This window comes from Hypanus sabinus, chromosome 6 (genome assembly GCF_030144855.1).
Source record: "Hypanus sabinus isolate sHypSab1 chromosome 6, sHypSab1.hap1, whole genome shotgun sequence".
Lineage (NCBI taxonomy): Eukaryota > Metazoa > Chordata > Chondrichthyes > Myliobatiformes > Dasyatidae > Hypanus > Hypanus sabinus.
In genome coordinates, this window is record NC_082711.1 from 165,727,148 (window position 1) to 165,751,897 (window position 24,750).

General features: G+C 43.6%; 1 protein-coding gene across 8 annotated transcripts in view; it reads right to left on the reverse strand.

The window, feature by feature from the left end:
• hnf1ba (HNF1 homeobox Ba) overlaps window positions 1-24,750 on the reverse strand; it is a 107,530-nt gene that overhangs the window by 28,461 nt on the left and 54,319 nt on the right. For 5 of the 8 annotated variants that reach the window (XR_009512821.1, XR_009512820.1, XR_009512819.1 and 2 more), the window contains exons 5-9: window positions 16,410-16,529; window positions 13,729-13,889; window positions 9,157-9,298; window positions 6,975-7,169; window positions 1,303-1,421 (exon numbers count right to left, since the gene is read on the reverse strand). Coding sequence is in view for 1 of the 8 variants with exons in the window: in XM_059973384.1 (XP_059829367.1) it covers window positions 1,303-1,421; window positions 6,975-7,169; window positions 9,157-9,298; window positions 13,729-13,889; window positions 16,410-16,529 (737 nt within the window). In the remaining 7 variants the exon portion in view is untranslated. The remainder of the gene's footprint in view (window positions 1-1,302; window positions 1,422-6,974; window positions 7,170-9,156; window positions 9,299-13,728; window positions 13,890-16,409; window positions 16,530-24,750) is intronic. The other 3 variants (XR_009512824.1, XR_009512823.1, XR_009512822.1) reach the window with 1 other exon arrangement.

Below are 24,750 nucleotides of genomic sequence, written 5' to 3' on the forward strand. Positions count from 1 at the left end.
GCTGGAAGTTACAGGGGAAAAAATGAGCGGGGATGTGGGATTGTTTCATGGGCTGCAATGGATTCCTCGGACTGAAGTGGCCTGCCTGTGTCTGATGGAAATATAGGAATATGGATCTTCGGAGAACCCTCTGTGAAGGAGGTGGAGTAAATGGACTGAGAAGTTTAGTGTGGTAATTCCAAAACTGACAGCCTATGAGTCATGGAATAATCAGATCTGTGCAATCAGATCTAGGAGGAATGGTATAAGGCTGCAGGAAAAGGGAGAAGGAAAGATAAGGGTCTTGAAAGGAAGAATGAGAATTTGAAAATTAAGACTGTGGAGGAAGTCCCAACCAAATCTAAAGAAATAAATCACTTAAAAAATTCACCCACTGATAAACACAGTGGATCCGTTTAATTGGGCTATTGGTTAATCAGGACAGCCACTTATTTGGAGCAACTCTTAAAGTGCCAAAACTAAATGAGGAAACTGCCAGGATTCCCGTTGTTTATTTGGGACAGGAGACTGTTGCTGAACAGGTTCCAACTAGTGTTAGTCGCACACACTTGTGTGGCTGTTAAATGCTATACCCTGCTTTCATTGACCAGTTTTTAAATAGTGTCAGTTGCTTGTGTTTGTGTTGATAAAGCAGTGATTTTTGTCACTGATAGTTGTGAGGAATAAGCAGTAAGAGAATTCAGAGCTGTTTTGCTCACTGCAGTTTCAAGCACTCAGGCTTGGAGATGCTAGAAATGGCCGGGAATGAAAATGAATCTATTCCACTACTTCAGCAAGTTAGGAACTATGATGAATTTGAAGGTATCGACAGTCATCTTGAATATTACAATGAAAATGAAGACTTGCAGGATGCAATCATCGATAGCAGTCCATTAGGTGTCCATGCTGATATTGTTCATTGCATACTTCAGAAGAATTCCTCTGTCGATTACTATCAAGAACTAATATACAGTTTTATAGTACTGTAGTACTACTGGTGGTGTTCTCATTTGTTCATTTAAATACATTATTTATTACTCATTTGGTCTTTTTTATACCTTTTAAACTATTTCCATGGAACTTCAGCTAATTAGGGCAGTCGCTTAATTGGGCCAAAATAGACTGGTCCCGATGTGTCCCAATTAACCGCAATCCACTGTACATCGACCTGTTACATACACCAATCAGATCTTGAACTGCGTGTCATTCACAGTCAATATATATTTCTGGCATACAATGGCCTTCAACTCCAGAGTAAGGTCTCTAAATGCCAGCGATCTGTAGGCACTTTGAGGAATTGCTGTAGCTGCTGCATTCAGTTACCTGCTTGCTGGAGGACATGCTTGCTAGCGCACTGATGCTTCCTGTATCCGCGACGACCATCGCTGACGGGAAGCGTGCAGTGTGGGAATACTGGGGAGGATCTGGTTTATGTGTGTACACTGGAAGGAAAGCAAACCAAAAGAGCAATGTTAGATGGGCAAGTCTGTCACGAACCTTAATCTTCAAACCTCTAATTCCTTCATAATCACAATAGAGAACTCAACGAAAACTCAAGACACATTTCTGTAATGAGCTCAACAGCACACTGCTTTCCCACATTTACTCAAACAATGAAATCTTTAGCTTGAAGCAGTTTAACAATAACATAATTTACGTATCAGTCCAGGAGATAGTACTGATTGAGAAAGTTTAGCACAAGCTCCAAGGCTGTAAACAAAGGTAAGTTTTAAAATGACATCAACGAGATATATGAGGAAATCTGCAGATGCTGGAAATTCAAGCAACACACACAAAATGCTGGTGGAACGCAGCAGGCCAGGCTGCATCTATAGGAGGAAGCACTGTCAATGTTTCGGGCTGAGACCCTTCGTCAGGACTAATTTTTATTCCCCCCCCCCCCCTTTTTCCTCTCTCTGCCCATCACTCTTTGCCTGTTCTCCATCTCCCTCTGGTGCTCCCCTCCCCCTTTCTTTCTCCCTCGGCCTCCCATCCCATGATCCTTTCCCTTCTCCAGCTCTGTATCCCTTTTGCCAATTACCTTCCCAGCTCTTAGCTTCACCCCACTCCCTCCTGCCTTCTCCTATAATTTCAGATTTCCCCTTCCCCCTCCTAGTTTCAAATCCCTTACTATCTTTTCTTTCAGTTAGTCCTGACGAAGGGTCTCGGCCCAAAATGTCAACAGTGCTTCTTCCTATAGATGCTGCCTGGCCTGCTGCATTCCACCAGTATTTTGTGTGTGTTCAATGAGAAATACTGTTGTTATCCATTTCTGAGGCGCTAAATTAACAAATATTCTTTACAAAGGAAATTGTCAGCATGGTTGTACTGCATCTGATGAGGTGTTTTGTTGAAAATCTGATCCACCTCAGTAGCATAATATTGGCTCAGAGCAAAGCAGCAACTCATTAGGCATCATTAACTTCAATGGAAGGGGAAGACAAGCTCACTGTGCAGAACTTTGTGTATGTTTTCTTCTCAAAGGAGAATTTAGAGTTGGCAACTGTGGCCTTAGATCTATTTGATAGCATTGAACATCACCAGCTCCTCATAAAGAACAGCCTTCAGACCAGGAGTATACAGCAGGGCTTCCTCTGCCTTATGGTATTGGTCAATAGCATAAAAAAGGTTGGGAACCCCTGTATTACAGGGACTCTAATAGTTTGAGCTGGATGCCTGCAATCACAGGCTACAACCATCATATCTCCAGCTGCCCACTCCCTCCCTTCTCTCCTTGCAGTGAAAATAGCTAACTCCTCTTCCATTTTCCAGGAATTACAGGGAAACTGCAAAGGTCCGAGATGAACATCTCCAAACTTGCTGATGGAACAGAAGGCTGGCCTGAAAGTCGGTTTAGAAGAGGACACAAAAGGATAAGGGCAGGGAGAGTGACCACAAACACAGGAGGTGTGTTGTCATTTTGTAAAATTAAGACCATTCACTTTGGAAGGGAGAATGGAAAAGCAGAATCCCTTCCTAAATGGTAAGACACTTGCAAAAGTTGATGTAGAGCTGAGTATGGCTGTGCAGCTTCATCAAGGTTTAATATGCTTATAAAAAAAGAGATCTCAAAGGCCTGTGGTATGTTGTCCCTGGATTTAAAAGGAAAGGGACGCTGTTTGCATTTGCATGGTAAGATGACACCTGGAGTCAAGGTGCACAGTCTTGGTCTTTGTACTTAAGGAAAGACATACCTTGCTTGGAGGAGGTACATCTATGCTATACCATCTCCAAAGGGCGCATGTATGTCATTCCTTGGGCATATACACACAAGAATGATTGTTGTAATTAGGAAAACCAATGTAAACCATTGACCAACTCATGCTGCCAAAGAGGTGATGACTTGCTGAATAACTTCAGTCAGAACAGCAAGTTATCAGCAGATAAGCCCACTAATTTGCTGGGAGCTTTTTGTGTTTGCAGTATGAGTTGGTTTTTCATTCTTCCCTCCTTCCTCAATACCCCAAAAGGCTCTAAAAAACACTGTTAGAGGTACAGGGTCAGAATGTCCAAAGACAGTGGAACAATTCCTCCATATTGAAGAGATGAATTCCAATACTTACATATTACTTGCATGATTCAAATCTTAATGGCTAGAGCCCACTGAAACGGGCATTTCAGATGACATTAGAGAACCTGCAAATGCTAGAAACCTTGAATAATATACCTTCAATGTGTGGAGGAACTCAGCAGGTCAGGCAGCATCTAAGGACAGACGTGAACAGGCTCCGCTTCAGGCCAAGACGCTTTATCAGGTCCTGCCTAACCTGCTGAGTTCCTCCGGCATTCCGTCTGTGAAGCACTTTGGAAATCTGCTTCCCATCATCATTCGCAAGCTAGGTTCGGTGCCTACAAGTTCCACGGCTATGAAGGCACCAAGTGGAATGAGCAATAGGTGACTGTGCACAGATCACTGCTCGGCCAAAATCAGTGATCAGTGGAAAGTACCCTCTTTTAGAGTCGGCTTTCAATACAATGCCATATTAATATTATTTCAGACATATTAAGCTCAAGAGATTCAACTGGTCCTTGGAAATGGATGATTAGAGACTTGTCCTGAAACTTTAGAAGCTAAATTTTCTTGTTTGAGGAGTTCCATCTGCTGTTTGTGTGCACTCAGGTTGTGCACATCTACACTGCCCCTCAGTCTTTTATGCTGATGAGGAAAACGCACTGGCTGGGTGCAAATGACAATGTGTTTTAAGAAGTGCTGGCCCTACGCCTATTGGCCTATTGAGAATTGTATGGAACCCCACCATTGTAACAGGCAAATGGCTTCTGCGGCAACCTCAGCTATTAAATGACCTGTCTTCTCTCTCCTGAGCCTGCCCTTGTGGAGAAATTCCGATCGAAGGTCACAGACCTGAAACAATGTTTGTTTGTTTCTTCACAGATAACATCAGACCTGCCAACTATTTCCAACAATCTCTGGTTTTATTAAACAAGAATTGTCTGGAAAAACCTTAATTTTCAGTGGTCGAGGCCACTGTTTGCCTCATATCACTGCAATCTGTGTCATGGCTTACTAAGCATCGAAGAAAAATAAGAACTTTCACGAAGGCAGCATCCACCTCCATGGTAGCCCAATAACAGAAGGAAGCTTCTGAAAAGCACAGAAGGTGCGGAGGAATTACCCTTCCACAACTGGTGGACCTTGTAACATAAAGTACACTTATCCGATTTAATCCTGAGGTAAATGATGTGGTAGCACAGTGACTGACTCTGGACCTTACAACCTTCTTAAAATTCCACCAATTACTAGGCCATTTTGCAAACATAAGCCATAATTCGAAGTACTGGCGATAGTGGATATACGTGTTGAATAGAGGGTGGCATGTGATTTGGAGGGGTATAAGTAGGAAGTGATATTCTTGTACACCTGTTACCCTTGTCTTTTCAGTGATAGAAGCCATAGATTATAGGAACAGTAAGTGCAGCCTGCTTCAGCAGCGGTAAAGAGGGAGAGGAGTGGAATGACTGAAAGAACTTTTGCATATAAAAAGGCAATGAAGCTGTGAGATAGCTTCCATGTCCTCACTCCTCGGAGACAGCAAAAGGCCCCTGCAAACATCTACACCAAGGCTGTTGACATTGCTAAACTGAGTGCAAAATATTGACATAGTGATTTATCTTTGGCATTTATGAGGGCAGATGTAACCTGAACATATCATAACAAGAATGAATAACATGGAGAGCTGTGTGTCTGACACAAGCATTTAAAATAATATATAAATTAGCTTTCAGTATTTTGAGAATTTTGTTATTTGATAAAGCCAAGTTAATTGTGATTACTGCTTGGGTTTAGGTGTCCAGGCCTACTGGCTGTCTGAGGGTTAAAAGTAAGGATACCAGCAAGGTTGTAAAATTAATTTTATTTTTAATCTTGCATCATCACAGACAGCACCTTCAGCAGTGAAATAAAAGTGCCTCAGTCAGGGAGAGGTGGTTTGCGCCTTCTGTGAATTAACTTGTCTGCTTTGTTTGATTAGTTTTTTTTGGGTGGTAGGTTTGCAATCTATAAGATCGCTCAATAAGTCTGAGCACAGAAAAACCTTTGACCCTTTTGATGTTGTTTTACCAAAGCACCTTGTGGAAAAGTACTGCTCCTCGTCGTATTTCATGTCACATTACCGAAGTAACAACCAACTATTAACTATTACAACATCCTCTTTGCTCGCTGCAGCTTCATAAGCTTCTTTTCACTCCTTCCCACTTCTGACAAAGAGTCTTCGACTCTTTTTCTCTTCCCATCTTTGCGGTCCGACATGCTGACTCTTTCCAGTGTGTTCCGTTTTCATTTTAGCCCAAAGTACTAATCTGAGGCAAGAGTTTGTCACCTGCCAGGCCAGATAGATAATTTAGATTCAGTTACTTAAAAGGGGCAGCAAGTAGAAAGTGCTTGGATTAAAGTTATTGGCTGTAAAGCGCAAGGGTAGTCGACAAAACCTGCCTAGTCACTAATGTCCTTTAGTGAAGGAAATTTGCTATCCTTACATGGTCTAGACCTATTAGTGTGGTTGGTTCCTAAATGCTGCCTCAATTCAAGAGTATCTAGGGATGGTGAATAAGACCATAGGGCATAAGAGAAGAATTAGGCCATTCAGCCCATCTTGACTCTTCTACCATTCTATCATGGCTGAATGCTGATCTTGTCAGCAATGTCACTGTCCCGAAGATAAATATATTAATTTATGCTACGAAATAACAGCCAGCCTCATGTTTGTTCTCAAACACAGTCATTATCATGCACAATCATTCCGTCCACTTGCTAAGACCATCACCAGGATACTTCTCCATTGACCAAGTCTAGTATTTTAAGGATATTGTGAAAGGAAGTTCACTAGAATGATTCATGTTTCCAGGTATCATGAGCATCTGTTGGCTCTGGACCTGTACTCGCTGAGCTTAAAAGAACTATAAGGGAAGTCACTGAAACTTGTTGAATATTGAAAGGACTAGATGGAGTGTATGTTTCCTACAGTGGGAGAGTCTAGGGCCAGAGGGCAGAGTCCCAGAATAGAGGGACATCCCTTTTGAACAGCAATGAGGAGGAATTTCTTTAGCCAGAGCGTGAATCTGTGGACTTCATTGCCACAGACAGCTGTGCACACCAAGTCGTTGGGTGCACTTAAAGTGGAGGTGATAGGTTCTTGATTAGTAAGGGCTTCAAGGATAATAAATCAGACTCAATGGGCTGAATGGCCTAATTCTGCTCCTATGTCTCATGGTGTTATGGGCTGTGAATCTGAGGAAATCTAAACTCAGGATAATGCTGGAACGGTAACCCGTAATTCACCTGATTCTGTAAAGTACAGCACCCAGCCATGCAAGTAAAAGAACTTTTTGAAGATAAGTAAAAAAAAATTCCTCAGCTTTTTCCCCCTTTAAGGTTTCAAGAAAGAATGCAACAGTTATTGTGCTGCCTTGATTGCAGTGCAGAGCTCTGGGCCCATACATTTCAGCACCACCCTCTCCAAGCTACGACAAGGTCTTACTGTGAGAGTTCTGCAGCTGGGTCACCGTGGCCATGAAGGGCTGCTGCGACATGTGACTCTGAGACTGCTGCATGATTGGCTGCTGGTGCGGACTGTGGAGCTGCTGTGAGAACTGTACAGGCTGCAGAGCCGCCAGACTGCCCGCTGCCACGCTGTTAATGACAGGCACGCTCTGTCCTTGCGACGTGCTTATACCTGCAAGTGAGAAAGAAAGAGAAGGGGGTCACCATTCCAGGCAACAACAGAAAACAAATCTCTGGTACGGAAGTTCAGTTTAAACTAAAGACTGATTAACCCAGCACACTGGGAACATTGGAACTGCTGGAATAGGGGGCACAGTTTCAAGGTGCTTGGAAGTAGGTACAAGGGGGATGTCAGAGGTAAGTTTTTCACACAGCGAGTGACAGGTGCATGCACTGCCAGCGACGGTGGTAGGGGCAGAAGCAATAGGGTCTTTTAAGAGACTCTTAGATAGGTACATGGAGCTTAGAGGGCTACGTGGTAGGGAAATTCCAGGCAGTTTCTAGACTAGGTTACATGGTCAGCACAACATTGTGGGCTGAAGGGCTGTAGATTTCTATATTCTATGTTCTAATAGCAGATTTTCCAAATTATTGGATGTTACACATTTTTATAATATCCAAATACACTTTTATTTCACTTTTTTTATACGTTGCACACAGCTGATCAACAGTATGGTCCCTGGTCCCAGCCACACCGAAGACCCCCAGATCTGGCAATATCCCCCCACACTCTGGATTCCCAGCTCACACTCCCAAATGATGAGTGAATTCGATGCCAAGTCATAGAAACATAGAAAACCTATGGCACAATACAGGCCCTTCGGCCCACAATGCTGTGCCAAAATAGATGTACTTATTTTAGAAATTACCTAGGGTTACCCATAGTTCTTAATTTTTCTAAGCTCTGTGTATCTATCATCGGAACTTCCAAACAATCAAGTGGTCAGTTAACAGAACACTGGTAACTGTCAACTTTAAATGATAATAAACTTTCCGAAATCTTACTGGAGGCACTTTTGATTCACTGTGGCCCCGCCTCAGAAGTAGGTTCAGATCTCACTGCAGAACATGAGCTTGAAATTCTTGAAATTCTGCTACAGCCATTGAGTTTAGAGCACCTCAGCACAGACACAGGCCCTTCAGCCCAACTAGTCTGTACCAACCTGGTTTTCTGCCCAGTCCCATCTACCTGCACTTGCACCACATCCCACCAAACCTCTCTCTTTCAGCCACTCTTAAATGCTACAATTGAACCCGCAATCCACCAGTTCTGCTGGCAGCTCATTCCACATTCGCAGCACCCTCTGACAGAAGAAATTCTCCCTCAGATTCCTCAGTTCACCCTTCACCCTATAGCTATGACCTCTAGTTCAGGTCTCACCCAACCTGAGGGGATAAAGCAACATACACAAAGTGCTGGAGGAACTCAGCAGACCAGGCAGCATCTAGGGAAAAGAGTAAACAGCTGACGTTTCGGGCCGAGACCCTTCATTAGGACTGAAAAGAAAGAGAAGCCAGAGTAAGAAGGTGGCGGGAGGAGAGGAAGAAGTAGAAGTGCAAGAAGGGGATAAAGCCTGCTCGGAATCATCCTACCTAGATTCCTCACAGTTCTATATGTCTCATCAAATCTCCCCTCATTCTCCTACGCTTCAAGGAATAAAGTCCCAACCTATTCAACCTTCCCCTATAACTTAAGTCCTCGAGATCCACCAGCATCCTTGTAAATTTTCTCTTCCTTTTTTCCCCAAGCCACATTGGTGAAGGGGTGCCATTACTCAGAAGAAAGTCACTCATTATATGAAAAGGGTCCTCCTGATAGTTATTTTACTCTTCCTGAATCCCAAGGTTCATTCTGCCATGCAGAAGTGAGGAAGGAAAAGCATTGAATTTCTTTAGAGCCCAGCTCATCTCCCAAGGCATTTATTCAGCTGCTAATGACCTGATCACGTGTTCCCGCATCCCATCAGGACTAGAGAGGGACATGACCTTTGCTTCTTTACAGCCCGCCATTTGCCAAGGGTGCAGCCATTTTGCAGACCAACCCTTTCCCTCATGAGTAAACATAAGCACATGTTGGCCCAAGCCTACAGAACGTCAATTATATACAAAGCATAAAAAGCCAGGAAGCTGTTAATTTGGAGGGAGGGAAGAAGCCCTACTTTGTGCTATCGCCATGACTCCAGACAGCGGGTTGATGATGAGGTTCTGCGTTTGCTGGTGGTTGTGATGTGGCGGCTGTGACAGGCTGTGGATGTTTGTCAGCGTGCTGACCGGAGGCAGGGGTCCACCAGCGGCAGTGATCTGCAGCAGAGAGGCAAATAAAATAGGTCAGACACAATGCAAAAAGTTACCAGTGCAGTTTGCGGTGCATCACCAAAATGGAACAGTGTATCTGCAAAGAGTAATGAAGCAGAGACTTGTATTACAAAGCTCTACAGGTTCCCCTTCCTCCCTGACCACTACATGTGACTCCAGGTCCACAATTACAGCTGAGACTTAGCTGCCTCCTCACTGGACAATAAACGGTGGTATGGATAATGACACCCCTATCCCGTCAACAAATATGAAAAAAAAAACAATTATAACTACAAATTTCACAGATCCAGTGGATCACAAACATTGTTAAAGGATTATGAAACAGTCCAGATTGAGATTTATTGGTCACATATGCATCGAAACATACAGTGAACTGCCTCATTTGTGTTAACATACCTAGGAGTGTGCTGGGGGCAGTCTGCAAATGTCGACACACATTCCAGCGTCAACACAGCAAGTCATAATGCTTGGCAGAAGAACACGGAACACAAGAAGCAACAAAACAACAACAGCAAAACAAAGCGAGACACAAAATGCTGGAGGAATTCAGTGGGCCCGGCAGCATTAATGGAAAAGAGTAATCAGTTAACGTTTCAGGCCGAGGCCCTTCAACGGGACATCAGATCGTGTTTATGAACAGCAAAATAAGTAACCTTTCCTCCCTCCTTCCCTCTCTCTTTCAACTCCAGGACAGTTCCAGGGCAATTTGCAGAAGACATGACAGCTCTCTAAACCTGTGCCGAAGAAATCGTGTCCTGCACTTACTCAGAACACCGACTTGCCCACTGTGATAAACAACACTCAAAATGGATGGAAAAGAAGATTCAATGTATTCAAAGCAATCCTAGTAATATCCTGAAAAAGCTTAGCCCACAGAAAAAGAATCTCAGAGTTGTATGTGGTGACATGTAATAAATTTGACTTTGAAGTCATATGGGATCAAGTCAAGCTCTTTGACCCACTGAATTCACGCTGACTACCAACCATTCATTTACACTAATCCTACCCAGATCCCATTATATTTTCCCTGTCTTCCCACAAGTACTTCAGATTTGACCGTTCTCCTGAAGACTGGGGGCCATTTACAATTGGGAATTCACCTGCCTACCCACACATATTTGGGGTGTGGGAGGAAATCAGAGGGTGCATGGGAAACCCATGTGGTCACAGGGGAACATGCAAACTCTATGCATACAGGATTGATCCCAGGAAAAAAGAGATTCTGCAGATGCTGGAAATCCGGAGTAGCACACAGAAAATGCCGTAGCAACTCAGCAGGTTGTGCAGCATCTATAGAAGGAAATAAATAGTTGATGTTTTGGGCTGACTTATTGCTCTCCAGACTTTGTTGAATGCCAGACTCTGGCAGTCCAAGGCAGTGGTTGTACTATCTGCGTCAATGTACCACCCAAACTGTACTGCAAGAACGTCACTACCAATGAACAATTCTTGCTGTAACTGGAAATGTGGTGATGCTCAAAAAGCTGCCACAAACAACAGAAAACGCTGGAAACACTCTGGGGGTCAGGCAACATCTGTGGAGAGAGAAACAGAGTGATAATCTTTCACTGGAACCGGGGAAAGTTAGAAACTTTAAGATGCTGAGAAGGGGTGGGATGGAGAGAGCAAAGGGAATGTCTGTACTAGGTTACAGATCAAGAAAGCTGTAAAGACAAAAGAGGGGTCTTTCTGCTTCTCTCGACCTCCACCCTAATACAGTCATTCACTAGTTGACATTGGAAGTGGAACAGAGAATTAAAGCAACTAATGCTCAGTGATATACTCCCAGTGTTCACTTTATTAGGTATACCTGTATACCTGCTCATTAGTGCATCTAATCAAAGTTCAAAGTATATATATGCTAACATATGTCAACCAATTGTGTGGCAGGGAGTCAATGCATAAGAGCATGCAGACGTGGTCAAGAGGTTCAGCTGTTATTCAGATCAAACATCAGAATGGGGAAGAAATGTGAACCAAGCGACTTTGACTATGGAATGGTTGTGAGTTTCTCACAAACTGCTGACCTCCTGGGAATTTCATGCACAACAATTTCACAGAGAATGGTGTGAAAGCCAAAATAAAATCCAGTGGACATAGTTCTGTGGGGGAAAAAAGTGCCTCGTTAATGAGAGAGGTCGGAGAACGGCCAGACAGGTTCAAGCTGACAGGAAGGTGACAGTAACTCAAATAACCACACATCACAACGGCAGCGTGCTGAAGAGCATCTCTGAATGCAGATTACGTCGGACATTGAAATGGATGGAGACCACAAACACACGCTCATTGGCCATTTTAGGAGGTACCCAATAAGTGGCCATTGAGCGTATGCTAAAAGGTTAAACTCTTGATCTCCCAGTCTCCTTTGCTGTGGCCCTTGCATTTCATTTGTTTTCCTGCACAGCTGTTACTGTATTCCACATCGTTTCTTTTTAGCCTTGAAGCCATTATGATCTTCCTGGTCGGCACACAAAACAGAACCTTTTAAATGTATCTAGGTTCATATGATCATAATAACCAATACTAATCCCTGCCCTGTGGTTAAAAGGCTTTGTATGTGTGTGGGTGCTTGCGTTCTGTTTCGTTGTGGTCTATGTTATTCTGCCGAGCATTGTGGGCAATACTTGCAGGCTGCCCCCAGCACACCCTCGGGTGTGTTGGTTGTTAGCCCAAATGACACATTTTACTGTATGTTTCGATATGCACACGATAAGTGAACTTGAGCCTTGAATCTTGAATCCCACCCTTGTGCACTGAATGGGGTTATTCTGCAAAGTGGACACTCAATTTGCATTTGGTGTCTCCTACGGGAGAAACATTGCTCTGAACCTAAAACTGAGGCGCAGGGAAGTTCTACACGCAGAAAGTGGTGACCTGAAGTTCTCTGTCCCAAAGAGCTGCAGAGGCCTCCTCATTGGAAGTATTTAAACAGGAAGCAGATGCATTTTTGAAAGACTGGACAACGAGAGTGAAGTGTGAAAGCCTGGACAATCATATAGTTTGGTGGGGCAGCCCCGAGAAGATGAGCAGCCTACTCCTGCTCCTGTTTTATTGTGCTTTTCAAGGAACTCATCTTCCTTGTGCTTGGTGGAACAAAAAGAAAGGGAGATTAACCTTATTTGTCAGATGTACATTGAAACATACAGTGAATTCATCGCTTGCATCAAATCTATAAGGAATGTGCTGGGCAGCCTGCGAGCTTCACCCCGTTTCCAGCACCAACTCAGCATGCCCACAACTCACTAAACCTAACCGTACAACTTTGGAACCACAGCACCCAGAGGAAACCCACTGCGGTCAGGGCTGGAACGTACAAACTCCTTGCAGGGATGGAACCCCAAACAGTGGTCGCTGGCACTGTACAGCACTGTGCTAACTGCTGGGCCACCATGACAGTAATAAATCTATTCCATTTCTAATTCTAAGAAGGGCTCAGATCTTATGGAGGACAGCTAAAGCTGCAAAGAACCAGTCTTTGGAGACAGACTAAGCAGGTTGCATTGTGCCCCGATTTAGGACAGAAAGGCAAAGTGAAAGAAGAATGACTAACCTTCCCTAACAGCCCTCTGATCATGCTAAAATTCAGAATCAGGCAGTTCAATGGCTGCACCCAGACAAAATCAGGATGCGGATCCCCTCCCCTGTAAGACATCAGTGAACCCCTCGTGGTTTGTCCTTTGACAGGCTTCATGGCCACTTCTGCCTATTGAGGCCTATTAATTCTCTCAATTTATTTAATTACTTGTGTTTCAACGTCTCTGCTGCGGGGATGGGGTTTCACTCCATCCATTAACACAAACACAATGTCAACATGCTCTTGACGAAAGAAAGGCGGAAAGGTAAATGAAAAAAAAAGTTTTTAAAAAATGGGATTCTGCAGATGCTGGAAATCCAGAGCAACCCACACAAAATGCTGGAGAAACTCAGCAGGCCAGGCAGCATCTAAAGAGAGGAATAAACAGTCGACACTTCAGGCTGAGGCCCTTCTTCAGAAATAAAAGGTAAATGCCCTGACAATATTGTCTCTTGTCCCAACTGGTATAGTTGTTCCAGAGTTATGGGAGGCGATATATATATAAAAAAATAGATGAACTAATTGACTTTATTATAGACCTAAGCGTTGCAGTGTTATGCCTGGAATGGAACTTTACAATTCAATCAATAAACTAAAATGGTTCCTTTGTCAATGTTACGGGTTGATCTCTGGATACATGCCTTTAATACTCCGTGAGGATAGGGGTTACGGCAAAGCCGTTCGATCCCAACTTGCTTTGGATTCCAGGCCTGCTTTTCCTACAGAGCTCCCATTGTTTAATATAAGCCTTACACCATTTAAGACAAGCCCCACTTGTTTTCCCTTCCCAGACTCTTATCTTATCAGCTTTTGCAGTTACAATGGTGTAGGGTGTGCTCACCATCTTGCCGTCAGGTGACAGCAGACTGTGGCCGGGGTCCAGGTTTGCTGGCGAGACTTGCTGTAGAACTGTTTGGCTTGTTACCATGGCACTGTTACCGTGGTGACTGATCGTCGAGGAAGAGGGGACTTCATTGGTACCTTGCTGGCCATATCGTACTCCTGCCACAACACAACAACAACAAAAAATTAAATTTAAAAAAAATCAAACATACAGGCATAAGCCAAACTGTATTCAGTGTCTGAGATGGCAAGACCCAGTGAAGAGCAAACAAAATAAAACACACAAGATAAATACTGTCAAGGTGATGGGGGCAAAGGTGAAAGGCCATTAGTGTGTTTGAGTATGTCAGTCAATGCTTCTCCATCACATAATTGGACAAGATGACCATCAGTATGGGGTGCAAAGAACATGTGATAAGAACATCAAATCCTTCCAGGTTGTCAGAGGAGATATTTAACACTATAAATAGACAAGCCAAGACAATGATGCAAACCAAAATTCAATGCTTGTTGACAAAGTCATTCAGCTTTGGTTTTTAAGTTGCGCTCCACAATAACATCAATAAAATATGGGATAAAATATCCCAGAAGGAAAGCATATGATGCACCATAGGACAAAGATCCAACTTGATCCTTGGTGTCCAATACCACACTGTCCATAAACCAAATAACTACAACCTAGTTAGTAAGATGGTACAGAAAGGAATCTAACAACTTAGTCCAACTCATCTACTGAACATGACTTTAAGCACCTTGGCTTATTAACAGCACTGGGAGAGAATCCTGGGATTTCTCACATTCAGCTTCAGGTAATCCTGGATTAACGACGACGGGGGGGGGATTGATCTAATGATCAAGCAGCAAGAAGTACATACACACTTTGCATTTTAAGATATTGTTTAATCTTACACAATGTTCCTCTTTGTATGTCCGTATTGCTGGACTCTCACCATCCAGTCCATTGGTGTATTTTCCCATAATGTAAAATGCTTACTAGTAAACGGAATCTGGATGGTTTTCTCAGGGGGTTAGACATTCATCTGACTAAATCATCTCACTGCTGCCATCAGAAAGGAGGTACAGGAGCCTTAGGTCCCATGCCACCAGATTCAGAAACAGTTATTACTCTTCAACCATCAAACTCCTGAACCACTGCGGATAACTTCACTCACAGAACCACTGAACTGATCACTGAACAGATTCCGCAACCTATGGACTCACTTTCAAGGACTCCACAACTCATGTCCTCGGTATTAATTAATTAATTGTTTGTATGTTTGCACAGTTTGTCTTCTTTTACACACAGGTTGTTTATCAAGTTTTAATTGCATGCAGTTTTTCATTGATTCTACTGCACTTCTTTGTTCTACTGCGAATGCGTGCAAGAAAATGAATTTATTTATCTATTTAGCAAAACAGTGCGGAGAAGGTCCTTCCACCCCTTCAATGCACACCACCCCAGCAAGCCCCAACAAACCCTGATTAACCCTTACCTAATCATGGGATAACTAACAATGACCGACCTACCTACCCCATACGTCTTTGGACTGGGGGAGGAAACCAGAGCACCTGGGCAAAACCCAAGGGGAGGACCGAGAAGCCCTTTTCAGGTGGCGCTGGATTGAACTCTGACGCCCCAAGCTGTAATAGGGCCATGCTAACCGCTACTCTATCCTGGTGGAATCTCAAGGTAGTATGTGGTAACATAAAATATTTACTTTGAAATTTGAAAAGGTATCTGCTGTGCCATGTTAAATTTTACTGCAGAACAATACAATCTAACATTACACTGGACTGTGAGCATGGAGTGTACTCCTGTGCAGAATGTGTTTATGAACAGAGCGCTGCCAAAGCACTGAATTGTCTTGAGCCTTACCTTCCTGAACGAACAGGAGATAAGTTTATGGTTGCTCTTTAATTGAGAATTATGGAAGAAGAGGAGAGTTTCTCGGTTACCCTGGTGATAGGAAGATGGGGTAGGGTTGAGAGTTCACCGAGACTGAGCAAGCTGAGGCTTTTCTCTTTGGAGCGAAGGAAGGTGAGAGGCAACTTGACAGAGGTGTATAAGATGATACAAAGCATAGATAGAGTGAACAGCCAGTGCCATTATCCCAAAGGCTAATGCCAGAGGACATCCTTTGAAGGATGTTTAGGAGAGATGTCAGAGGTAGGTTATTTTACACAGAAAGTGCAAAATACCTAGAGTGCACACAGCTAGGGTGGTAGTAGAGGGTGACACAGTAGGAGCATTTACAAGACTCTACGTTGTGGGTACATTTAAAGAGGAGGTTGATATGTTTGTGGTTAGTATGAGTGTCCAAGGCTTCAGGGAGAAGGCAGGAGAGTGCCGTTGAAAGGGAAAATAAACCAGCCATGATTGAATGATGGAGCAGAGTCGATGGGCTGAATGGCCTAATTCTGTTCCTATGTCTTATGGTCTCTTAGACAGACACAGAGTTGTAAGAAAAATGGAGGGTTATGGGCCATGTAGGAGGGAAGGGTTGGATTTATCCTGGAGTAGGTTAAAAGGTCAGCACAACACTGTAAGCCACAGGGCCCACACGGTGCTGTGCTGCACCATGCTCCATGTTGTATGGTCCGAGGCTTGCCTCGGTTGGGCGAGTTCTGTTAGTGCGGCATGAGATCTGGAGAATGTAAAAGCACTACTGCCCAGCTCACCCTGACTGAGTAGCACCTCCTGCCAGCTGGCCATGTTGGGGCACTGATGGTTGTGGAGATGTTCATAGCCAAGAGCACCTGGACTTCCTTCATGAAGGAAGACACCGGGAAGCGAGTGGCCTATGAGGGAAGAAAGGGAAGGAAAATGGGGGGGAGAGAAAAGAAAGACAAACAAAATAGAAAAATAAATGTAGCAAAAACATGGAGAGGCAACAACAAATTGCATTTTGGTTGCACATCCCATGTGCAGGAGTGAAAGAGCGTGCACTGGTATGGAATCTTTCACCTCCTCAGGACAAGCTTATGTGCTCTATGTCCAATTCAGTTCTTCTGAAACAGGATCAGTGTTGTAAAGCAAATGGCCAACAAGATCCCACAAACAGTAATGTTACAGATGACTGGACAATTTGATTTAGATTTCAGGCGAGTGTTAAATGTTGGCCATAACAGGCTAAAACATGTCAACTCTTCTTCTAAGAGGACAGAGGACACTTGCTTGGGAGAGCATGGGTCCTCAGTTCAACATCTCGTACCTTAGAATGTGTCTAAGGTACATTTGGTACCAAACCAGAATGCCAGCTGACATTTTAAAGACAATCGCTAGCTCTATTTGTCACATGTCCATCGGAATACTCAATGACGTCCATCATTATCAATAACGACCAACAGAGCCCACAAGTGTTGCCGTGCTTCAGGTGCCAACACAGCAGGTCCACAACTTACCAGTCCTGACCCCTACGTCATTGGAATGCGGGAGGGAACCAGAGCGCCCTGGGGAACCCCACATGGTCTCCGGGAGAATGTACAGAGAGTGGCTGGAATTGAACCCCGATTGCTGGCCACTGACGCTGACCGCTACACTATTGCGCCACTCCTTTTGCTGCTCAGATCTGCAGGTGAAGCTTAAAATCACAATCTATTGGGTTAACCTAACTGCGTTCCCCCCTCTATCGAGCTAAGACCTCCAGTGAAGGAATAGAGCCTCGGACAAAACTCTAAACTTAAAGCAGGAGGGAGAACAAGAAAATCAGCCAAGTGGGAGCAAAAAAGACAGACAAGGGGAAGGTTCCCAAATGTAGGGAGGGAAGAGGATGAAACCAAGTTAGTGAGACAAGACAAGAGGAAATTAGCTGGAAGACAGAGCAATTACTTACAACCATTTTGATGATGTAAAAATGAACTCAACCTTTGTTATTTAGGATCAATAACTCTCTTGCCCCGTCACTCCAACACATTCCCTTCAACAAAGAAAGCAAAGTTGGTTTCATCTGGAAATCTGGCTGCAAGAGCAGTTCACTCGATTCCAGGACAAACATTGTGCAACGCCAGGGTGAGGACATTACTGACTGTTTCTGTGTATCTGCTGTCATTCCATTTCACGGTTGCCAACTTCCTTATTTCTCACACTGTCTCACTTGTTTACAACTTGAGTAGCTCCTCTTTGCACAGGCTGAGATGCCGTAGAAATTGCTTAAGTTACCTACAGGTCCCTGTGAGGCTCGGTGGGTGAAAGAACCAACAATAGGGTCTCGGGCCAAAACGTCGACTGTTTATTCTTCCTCATATATGCTGCCTGACGTGCTGAGCTCCCCCAGCATTTTGTGTGTGCTACACCAGCAGAACTTGTACAGAGTGAGATGATTCGAGCCAAAACCCACTTTTATTTTAGGCAGCCCATCATCTTTCTCCAGGGATTTTTTTCATTCAAAGAAACTAGCATGAATGGGGAATCAGCTGTGTGGAGTCCAGCCCCAGGCACGACCAGAAATTTCAGATAAAGCAATTAAGAGTAAAATAATTTTGTGTTAGTTCCATTTAAATTAACAATCCTAAAAGGGATAATTTAAAGTGCCTCACAGTGGGTTCAGAATTTTTATCTCTTCCTTCCAACACATACAAAATGTTGGAGGAACTCAGCAAGTCACTCGGCGTCTATGGAAAAGAGTAACCAGTCGATGTTTCGGGCTGAGATGCTTCATCAGGACTGGAAACGAAGAAGAGAAGTTCGAGTAAGAAGGTGGGGGAGGGGAGGAAGAAGTACAAGGTGGTTGGTGATAGGTGAAATCGGGAGAGGGGGAAGGGTTTCCATAGGCACATTTAATGTCGGAGAAATGTACACAATATACATCCTGAAGTAAAGAGCTGGGGAGTTAATTGGTGAAAGAGATAAAGACCTGGAGAAGGGAGGAACTGATAGGGGAGGACTAAAGACCATCAGGCCTCCAACCTGATGGCATGAACATCGATTTCACAAACTTCCAGTAATTGCTCCCCCTCCTCTCCTTCACCTTTCCCTATGTGTGTTTCCCTCTCACCCCTTCTTACTTGTTCATCACCCCCCCGCCCCCGGTGCTCCTCTCCCTTCCCTTTCTTCCATGGCCTTCTGTCCTCTCCTATCAGATTCCCCCTTCTCTAGCACTGTATCTCTTTCACCAATCAACTTCCCAGCTCGTAACTTCACCCTCTTCCCCTCCTGGTTTCACCTACCACCAACCACTTTATACTTTCCTCCCCTCCCCAACCTTCTTATTAAGACTTCTCTCCTTCCTTTTTGGTCCTGACGAAGGGTCTCGGCCCGAAACGTCGACTGTTTACTCTTTTCCACAGATGCTGCCTGGCCTGCTGAGTTCCTCTAGCGCTTTGTTTGAGTTGCCTTGGACTTCCAGCATCAGCAGATTTTCTCATCTTTGATTATTCCTTATACCCGGATGAGTGAAGGCGAAGGCTGCCGTCGTGTGGCTCACGGTGCCTCTACAGGTGCACAGGACATTTTGGAGGGTGGTTACTCTCATTAACCAAATGGTGGTTGCTTCAGGTCAGATTTTGGCAAATAAAAATGGAGTGGTCTTTGATGGACAAGAATTGTACGCTGCACCAGCTATAACTCCCAAGCATTCGCTGAAATGTTTTACATGCTCTTGTGAGGGCAAAGGGTACTTTAACATGCAAGCCTATCTCAAAGACTGCACTTCCAAGAGTGCTATACTGTACCCCTGTGGACTGCCTGCCTGATTCAGTGTTCTCGTGTCACCAGAGTGACTCAGGCAAGAATTTAAGACTTGCTTTGTCACAAGTCACTTCAGTATTTCCCTTCTGAAAAGCAGTGAGGAAAAAAAAATTATTTAATCCCCAAAGGTGCTTGAATAATTCTCAGGATTTTAAAATTCCGATCCATATTCAGGTGGTCTCACTTGAAGGCGCCTTTTCAACTTTAACTCAACAACAGTGTGGATGAAAGAAAGCTTTCATGATGTCACAACAGATAACAAAGTGATTGCTCAGTTTTTTAAAAGTTGAAATGTAAATCCATGGAGGCAAGATAGAGTGGGTGTTAGGCCCACCGATGCCAGTGGTGTGACCTTTTTACAAGCTTATGATGGGACTCGGCTGCAGCAGGTAGTGCTGCCGCTTTACAACTCCAGCGTCTCAGACTGTCAGTATGGAATCTGCGTGTTCTCCCTGTGAATGTCCGGGGTTCCCCTGGGTGCTCTGGCTTTCGTCCCATATCCCAAAGCCCTGTTGGTTGGTTAGAAGGTTAATTGGGGATTGGGGACTGTAGATTGTCTCACATGCCGGGCTGGACATTAGAAGAATCGGGGGTGGGGTGGGGGGGGGGGGGGATCAACGGGCAGGTGAAGGAGAATAGAATCTATGGGAATAAGTGAGGGAATGCAATTGGTGGGAGTGCTCTAACACCTGGCAAAGACTCGATGGGCTGAATGGCTTTCTGTGTTTGAAGTTCAAAGTACATTTATTATCAAAGAACATGCATGTCACCAAATACAACCCTAAGGTTCATTTTCAGACACCGTACGTCATGTGTCATGATATATGAGGAATATTTTTTAAAACGACAGTCCTGACAGAGATCAGAAGAGACCTCAGGGTTAGTAACATTATGGGTATGCTAAATTGGTGCCAGAAGTGCGGTGACACTAGTGGACTGCCCACAGCACTATTCTCAGACTGTGTTGGTTGTTAATGCAAAGAACACACTTCACTGTGAGTCTCAATGTTTTGATGTACATGTGACAAATAAGCTTGTCTTCAAATCTTTAAAAAGGTAAACATGGGAGAAACTGTAACAAACTTCAGACCAAGTTCCTCACCTGCAATGAAGTGAGTTGAACAAATACTTTGTAACAACACGCACAAAATGCTGGAGGAACTCAGCAGGCCAGGCAGCACCTACGGAAAAAAGTACAGTCAACGTCTCGGGCCGAAACCCTTCGGTAGGACTGCCCACCATGTCCTGACGAAGGGTTTTGGCCTGAAACGTCAACTGCATTTTTTTCCCTAGATGCTGCCTGGCCTGCTGAGTTCCTCCAGCATTTTGTGTGTGCTGCTCAGATTTTCAGCATCTGCAGGTCTTCTCTTGTTTGCAAATACATTGCAGTGTTGTCGGTAATGAATCAACATCCAAATGTAACCCTGTCTCTATCTGTGGCCTTGCTTACATCAACCAATCACAATAGTGCAAGCACAGCAGTCAATCAACATGATTAACCTTCTGAATGAGGGTTAACCACTAGTTCAATATCAGAATTATGCTTGATAAGTGGGACAAAGTGCATTTCTATGTCAATTAAGCAAAATTAATTTTAATGAACCTTCTGAGAACTTTTCATTGTAAACACAGTAGTGGGCTCTCCTTCCCTGTACTGAAACGGTTTGCCTGGTAAATGTCAGCTAGATAATAGAGCACTTAATTGGTTCTGTTGCTCGCCCGGGCTGCACAATGAACCTGAGGCCTATAAAAATGCTTTATTTTATAACTCCATTCCCTTATAAAACTGTCAAAAGAAGCAAAGCCCATTGTAGCACTGGCCATTAACAGTGTCTGGAGCTCTTTGTTACATTTTTTGTTAAACCTGAATACCCCTTATAACTCCGCCGTGGATGATCCCAAGCCCGCCTGCGAAAGGGAGGAGGGCTGGGCATGGGGCCAGCAACCCCATCCCGTAAAAACCCACAGCTACAGAAACACCAGCAGAAGCTCCAAAGACCCATCCCCGGGACAGGAAGGATTGTCGCCAAGAAAACGTATGAAGTCGTGTGGTGAAAGTGGAAGCCATGGGGCCATTCAACCTTCAGCCGGGGACAGAGGATCTGGCAAGCTGACGTCAGCAGCTTATACCCCAGTAGTGGCAATGGGCTAAAAACGGAGAATAGTCCCTTATGCTTATGAAGACATTGTCTTCAGACAAATTTAAGTTGCACAAGTGTTACTATTTTCCTGTGGTTTCCCAAACCATAGAAACTGACTTCTAATTAATTGTCTACATTCCAAACGTCTATTATCTGCTGCTGAATATAAACATAATCCTTGCCTTTATTTATATCCTTGTCTTTTTCTTAATTTCCCCCAGTTCTAAAACAAATGGGACTAGTGACTTCCCAGCAATATGATATCAGAGGGTTTCATTCATTGTTGAGGCACCATAGCAAATTCCTACCATTTATAGTCCAGGTTGGGACAACGTGATCAATTGCTGTGAATTTACAATACTTAAAAACATAACTTGTGAAATAAACTTTGTTTTTCTTTAGTAAAATTAGGAGACACAACCATCTTTGAAAACGTAACTGGCCATGGAATACAATACAAAACTCTGTCAGCACGGTGGCGTAGAGGTCAGCACAATGCTTCACGGTACCAATTCCCACCACTGCCTGTAAGGAGTTTGGACAATCACCCCGTGACTGCGTGGGTTTCCTCCCACGGTCCAAAGATGCACCTGTTAGTAGTTTAGTAGGTCATTGTAAATTGTCCCATGATTAGGACCAGAAGGGTCTACTCTTCTTTTATTTATGTCAATAAAATAAATCTGAATGAAATCAGATCGAACAGCGTCAGCTCAAAGAATTTCAAAAGTGACACAGAGTACGATTTTAATTCAGAAAATTGACGTGTTTTATGAAAACGTAACAAAGAATTTCCCCAGATTCCAAATCTCTAACATTAAATCATAAAAGCAAGGATGCAAATCCTCAAGAAAATTTCCCAGGCTTTATAAAAAATACTGTGAGCAGCTTTGGGCCCCACACCTAAGGATTAAAAATCTACTTTGTTCGCCATGTACATTCACATGTAGTACAAATGTGGGGTAGTGCGCAGGAGTAACATGCAACAAAAACATTCAACAATTAATAAAGAATAAAAAGTCATATAAAATACAAGTTAAAGGTTCAAGTACAGATATGGAACAAAATATGCATAAATGCACAAATACCAGCATGTATTTACAATGCAGACAGCATTATATAGAGGGTGGATGTGTAAGCTTTAGAGAGGGTCCAGACGAGGATCAGAAGAATGATCCCGGGAATGAAAGAGTTAATATATGGGCCTGTACTCACTCAAGTTTAGAAGAATGAGAGGGGCACTCCCTGAAATCTACTGAATATTGACAGGGCCCAGATAGAGTGAAAGTGGAGAAGATGTTTCGAATAGTGGGCGAGTCTGGCGCAGAGGGCACACCCTCAGAGAAAAAGTACATCCCTTTAGAACAGAGGCAGGAGGAATTTCTGTAGCCAGAGGCTGGTGAATCTGTGGAATCCGTTGCCACAGGCAGATATGGTCGCCAACAATGTTCCTCCAATTTGTAATGAACAGTGTGTGCAAAAATCTTGTGCTATGCAATTTTTTCCCCCAGTGACAGGAACATGTGCACACTGAATAATTTCTTCAATAAAAACATTATAAATAAGCCAGTCCTAAAACCTGCAGAAAATCACTGCAAACTCCACACGGTCAATGTCATCCGCGTCAGAAACAGGAAAAGGAAATGTGATTGAGTACAATCGTGAAATATACTTGACATGCCAACGAGGTACAGGGCAACAACCTTTCGAGGACAGTTTAAATTTCTCTGTGCTCTGCTAGTAAAAGATGTGCGCGCAAGCACACACGCACTCCTCAGAGGGAACACTGGTGGCTATTTCATTGGTTATACTAAAAGCAAAGGTTTTAAATAGTAAGGGTGTCAAAGGTTTTGGGGAGAAAACAGGAGACTGGGAAAAATAAATCAGACATGAATGAATGGCAGGGCCGACTTGATAGAGCAAGTAGCCTAATTCTCCTCCTGCGTCCTATATGGTCTCAAGGTCTATAGTTGATTGAACCAACTCCTATGATGTAGTCATAAAGAAGGCAAGTGAGCAGCTATACTTTACTAGGGGTTCGAAGAGATTTGGCATGTCAACAAATACACTCAAGAAGTTCTATAGTTGTACCATGGAGAGCATTCTGACAAGCTGCATCACTGGCTGGTATGGAGGGGCTACTGCACAGGACTGAAAGAAGCTGCAGAAGGTTGTAAATCTAGTCAGCTCCATCTTGGATACTAGACTACAAAGTACCCAGGACATCTTTAGGGAGTGGTGTCTCAGAAAGGCAGCGTCCATTATTAAGGACCTCCAGCACCCAGGGCATGCCCTTTTCTCACTGTGACCATCAGGTAAGAGGTACAGAAGCCCGAAGGCACACACTCAGTGATTCAGGAACAGCTTCTTCCCCTCTGCCATCTGATTCCTAAATGGACATTGAACCTGTGCACACTACCTTACTTTTAAAATATATATTATTTCTGTTTTTGCACATTTTTAAAAAATCTATTCAATAAACATAATTGATTTACTTGTTTATTTATTATGTATTTTATTTATTATTATTATTTTCTTTCTCTGCTAGATTATGTATTGCATTGAACTGCTTCTGCTAAGTTAACAAATTTCACGTCACATGCCGGTGATAATAAACCTGATTCTGATTCCTTGCATTCTAAGTGTAGTAGAGGGAGGGAATGATTCTAATTTAGTTGCAGTGAGATCAGGCCAACGAAGGACTCAGATTTAAGGTTCTACGTTGGAGTAAACCCAATTTTATCGAGCTAACATGTGACTCGGGTAAAATAGACTGGAAATGGGACAGTGGAAGGTATTCAACAATAGGTAGTGAGGGGTCAGACTAATAAGAGAAAATGGAGAGCTCCGAAATCTAAACCCCACCCTGGACATCACGCAGCACACATATAGGACAGGACAATAAGAGGGAAGTTGTGATAAGCACAGAGATTAACTCTGGAGAAATAGAGGTGTGTAGGGTTAAAACTTTAAAGGAAGTTGGATAGGCAATGAAGGCACATGAAATAATATTGGCAAGTAAAATAAAGGAAGGTACTTGAAAAGTCACTGAATTAATATGACTCAGAGTAGGCATATCTACCAAGGGAAAGTGTACGGTGTAGCAGTGACCAAACACATAATCCGAGTGCAGGCAGGAGATGGGTCATGTTTCTGAATGAATGTTCCTGGAAGAGAGGGATGAAGCATACATAGA